The sequence below is a fragment of the Alligator mississippiensis genome, chromosome 4, assembly GCF_030867095.1.
Source record: "Alligator mississippiensis isolate rAllMis1 chromosome 4, rAllMis1, whole genome shotgun sequence".
NCBI lineage: Eukaryota > Metazoa > Chordata > Crocodylia > Alligatoridae > Alligator > Alligator mississippiensis.
The window spans coordinates 254,615,834-254,620,142 of record NC_081827.1 but is presented as its reverse complement, the minus strand read 5'-3'; the positions used below and the strand labels follow the sequence as shown (position 1 = coordinate 254,620,142).

The 4,309-nt window shown below is 68.6% G+C and overlaps 1 protein-coding gene across 1 annotated transcript; it reads left to right on the top strand.

Annotated features, from left to right (window-relative positions):
• On the top strand, positions 1 to 4,309 carry LOC102571779 (gap junction gamma-1 protein). Its single transcript, XM_059727596.1, has 3 exons — positions 1 to 118; positions 1,526 to 2,703; positions 3,391 to 4,309. Exons 2-3 carry the CDS (start codon positions 1,551 to 1,553, stop codon positions 3,396 to 3,398), a joined length of 1,161 nt encoding a protein of 386 aa, XP_059583579.1. The 5' UTR covers positions 1 to 118; positions 1,526 to 1,550; the 3' UTR covers positions 3,399 to 4,309.

Sequence of the window (4,309 nt, the reverse complement as noted above, 5' to 3'; positions counted from 1 at the left end):
GGGGCCGGGCGCGGGGCCCTTTGTTTGGCGGCGCCAGCAGCAGCCGCGCTCCCCGCGCTCCGGCACACCGACCGACCGACCGCCCGCCGCCCGACCGACCGCTCCGACCCGACCCGCGGTGAGTGCGGCCCGGCCCGGCCCGGGTGCGGGCGGCAGGAGCTGCGGCTCGTCCGCCCGGTCCCGTCCGCTCCGCTCCGCTCCGCTCCGCTCGTGTGCCGGCGCCCCGGGCCGGGGCAGCGCCGACGGGCGGGCGGGCGGGCGGGGGGTGCCGGGCCCCGTCCATGCCGGGCGGGCGGGCGGGCGGGCGGCCGTGTGTGGGGCGCACGGAGCCGGCACCGCCGCTGCCCGCCGCCCTCCGGCCCGGGGGAGCGCGGGAGCGAGGGGGAGCGCTGGGGCGGGCGGCCCGGCCCGGCCCGGCCCCTCGAGGGCGCGGCTCGCCGGCCCCGCCAGGCGGAGGGCAGAGGAAGGGACCCCCGCCCCGGGCTGCCGCCTGCCCGCCCGCGCTGTGGCGTGGCGCGGCGGGGCGGGTGGCCGGTGCTGGGGCCGGCAGAGCAGGACTCGCCTGAAGCCCGGAGGCCGAGAGGGGCAGGTGCCCGCGGCGTGCGCGAGAGGCAGGGGTCTTCGGGGCCCTGGGGGGCGCGGGGAGCTGGTCCCCGGAGCTGGTCGCTGGCACGGAGGAGCAACCCCGGGGCCCTGTGCTGGGAGGGTCCGTGCCCTGCCCTGCCCCGCTCCCCAGACTCCCGTGCCCGTGGCTGGGCCTCGTGCGCTGTGCACGACTGGCCTGGGGCACCCCGGGCGCCTGCCTGTTGCCCACCCCCGCGGCCGGGGGCCTCTGCCCTGGGGAGGCAGTGCCCGGCGGAGGGGCAGGGGCCTCCATGGCCCGGGGAACCCCAGGGCAGCCCAGTGCTGCAGCCAGCCCCAGGCTCGGCCTCGGTGCCGTACGGCGCCTTGGCACCTGCAGCGTTCATAGATTCATAGATGTTAGGGTCGGAAGGGACCTCAATAGATCATCGAGTCCGACCCCTGCATCAGCAGGAAAGAGTGCTGGGTCTAGATGACCCCAGCTAGATACTTGTCTAACCTCCTCTTGAAGACCCCCAGGGTAGGGGAGAGCACCACCTCCCTTGGGAGCCCGTTCCACACCTTGGCCACTCGAACTGTGAAGAAGTTCTTCCTAATGTCTAGTCTAATGTCTGCGTTGAGCCCCGGCACTGCTGCCTGCCACCATGGCCCCTCCCCTGATCCTTGGGCGCTGCCCGGACACGACGCCTGTCCTCAGCCCAGGATGTGGCTCTGCGCCGGGCCACCCCTACGGCCATGGGGAAGTGGGAGCAGCTCCCCAGGGCGCACGGGGGCCGTGAGGACTGGGGAGGAGGAAGCTGGGCCGCGTAGGGCTTTCCCACAGGGAAGCCAGGGCTTGACTGGGGCTGGGGTCCCTGGGGGGCATCCTCTCTGTGCTGGGGTGCCGGGCACAGCCTGGGCTGGCTCCAAGGCTTATCGCCTTCCCCTTCTCCCTCCGCTGCAGGGTCTGAGCTGACTGCCCGACCAGGATGAGCTGGAGTTTCCTGACACGGCTCCTAGAGGAGATCAACAACCACTCGACCTTCGTGGGCAAGATCTGGCTGACAGTGCTCATCGTCTTCCGCATCGTGCTGACAGCGGTGGGCGGCGAGTCCATCTACTACGACGAGCAGAGCAAGTTCGTGTGCAACACGCAGCAGCCGGGCTGCGAGAACGTGTGCTACGACGCCTTCGCGCCCCTGTCCCACGTCCGCTTCTGGATCTTCCAGATCATCATGGTGGCCACCCCGTCCGTGCTCTATCTGGGCTTCGCCATGCACCGCATCGCCCGCACCCCTGACCCGCGGCGCCGGGCACGCATGCCCATAGTGCGCCGCGGAGCCGGGCGGGACTACGAGGAGGCAGAGGACGATAACGAGGAGGACCCTATGATCTTCGAGGAGATCGAGGCTGAGCGGGAGAAGAAGGGGAAGGAAGGGGAGGGCGGCAGCGAGAAGCATGACGGGCGCCGGCGCATCAAGCAGGACGGGCTGATGCGGGCCTACGTGCTGCACCTGCTGTGCCGCGCGGGGCTGGAGGTGGCCTTCCTGGGCGGGCAGTACCTGCTGTACCAGCTGGAGGTCAGCCCCTCCTACGTGTGCTCCCGCAGCCCCTGCCCCCACACCATCGACTGCTTCGTCTCGCGGCCCACCGAGAAGACCATCTTCCTGCTGATCATGTATGCGGTCAGCGGGCTGTGCCTCCTGCTCACCCTCTGCGAGCTCTGCCACCTGGGCGTGGGCCGCCTCCGGGATGCGCTGGGACGCGGTGACAAGCTCCCACCCCCGGACGGCACCCACCCCGCGCCACACTACGCCAAGAAGGCGCCCAGTGCACCCCCCACCTACCACTCGCTGAAGAAGGAGCCCCTGGCCCTGAAGGCCCCGCTGGCCCACGAGAAGCTGGACTACGGGGACCCCCTGGGTGGTGCAGGGGCCCCTCCAAAGCACGAGCTGGAGCGGCTGTGCAAGCACCTGCGGCTGGCTCAGGAGCACCTGGAGGTGGCCTTCCACATGCAGCCCACGCTGGAGACCGCCAGCCCCTCGCGTAGCAGCAGCCCCGAGGCCAACGGCATCGCTGCTGAGCAGAACCGCCTCAACTTCGCCCATGAGAAGGAGGGTGCCCTCTGCAAGCGGGTCACAGGTGAACTGACCCCGGCCCCGTGCCCCCCGGGTGCTGAGCTCTGAGGGGCTGGCGCTTGCCCTGGACCCCGGGGGAAACCAAAAGGCTAGTCCCGTGCAGTTTAGGAGAAAGATGCTTGGGTGGGGACATGACAAGGGCTTACAAAATCCTGAATTGTGGAGAGACGTAATCAGGATTTGTTACTGACTCACCAGACAAGCATGAGGGGTCACAGTGCGAAGCGAGCAGGTAGTGAGGCTAACAAAAGGAAGTTCTGTTTCTTCAGCGAGTCATAAAGGGTGGGTGGGACTCCTGCCCCAGACGCAGTTGGAGCTGAGAGCACAGCCTGATTCACCGGGGGCTGGACACGTGCCGGGAGTAAAGGGGCACGGGGAGCGAGGGGCACGGCCTCTGCACCAGCCTTGCGGGACCCTCTGTGCCGGAGGAACAGGGGAAAGCCTTGCTCGGCCCCGGGCACTCGCCCGCCAGCTCCGCTCTGCCCTGGGACATGGGAGATGGGGCGGGACGGCCCTGGGTCTGAGCCAGCGCAGGGCAGGTCTTGTGCTGGGCGGCTCCGAGGGGCTGCGGTTCCACCACAGCTCTGGGACTCGGGGGGCGGGGGACGGGAGGGAGCTCCTCTGCACTGGAGGCAGGCCCCTTTCAGCGTCTGCAGCGTGAGCCCTGACCCGCGTGTTCTGCTTCCCACAGGGCTGTGAGCGGCTGTGTCGCACCAGGGCCCGTGGAGACAGCGATGGTGCTCGGAGCTCTGTGACCACGTGTGCTCTGGATGAGACCCCTGCGGACGGATGACAGCCTGTGTCAGGGGGCTGCGGCCCCTCCCTCTCCCGTGGGGTGGACTGGCGGGGTGTCCCCACACCCAGCCTGGCTGAGAGGGGCCATAGGAACTTGCCTTCCTTTGCTTTTTTACTTTTTTAAAAAGGGAATATCTTATTTTTGTACGTTTTCTAGACTGCCCTGCGTGTGCCCTGGCCCCTGCCCTGCCCCTGGCACAGCACCCTCCCTGCTTCCTCCAGCTACGTGCTGCTGTGGGGAAGGGCCCACGGGGGTCCCCATGGATGAAGGGGGCTGACAAGCTGGTGCTTCCCCACGGCAGCAGGGGCTCATGCAGGGTCCAGCTGCTTGGGGCCCTCCTGCCAGCAGCATCCAGCTCGCTCGCCTGGTCTCCCCACAGGGAGCACAGGTTTGGTGACCAGCCTCGGGGGCCGCAGCTCTGCGGTGGGAGGCGCCTTCCCCCCCTGCACTAGGTACGAAAGGCTGTGACTGCCCCTGGCAGTGGCTAACTGCATGGGGGGCTGAGGGGCGGCCCCCACTCCCGGCTCCCCGCAGGCAGGGCTCTGCTCCAGCCTGCCTCCCCTGCCGGTGCCTTGCTTCTGCTCACGGTGGAAGCGGACGGCGTTCGGACCAAAGTTGATCCTGTCACATTCCAGGCCTCGGGGTCCCCCGGGGTGGGGGCATGCGCCAGGCAGGCTGGCCCGGGCAGCAGGGTCGTGCTGGCTGTGGCGGGGTCTGGGCCTGGCTCGCAGGTGTTTTGTACCTTTGTTTTTTTACTCGATCAGTTGGTGAAGTCTTTTTATATTTAGTAAAACCTGCAGATGTTTTGTATGGA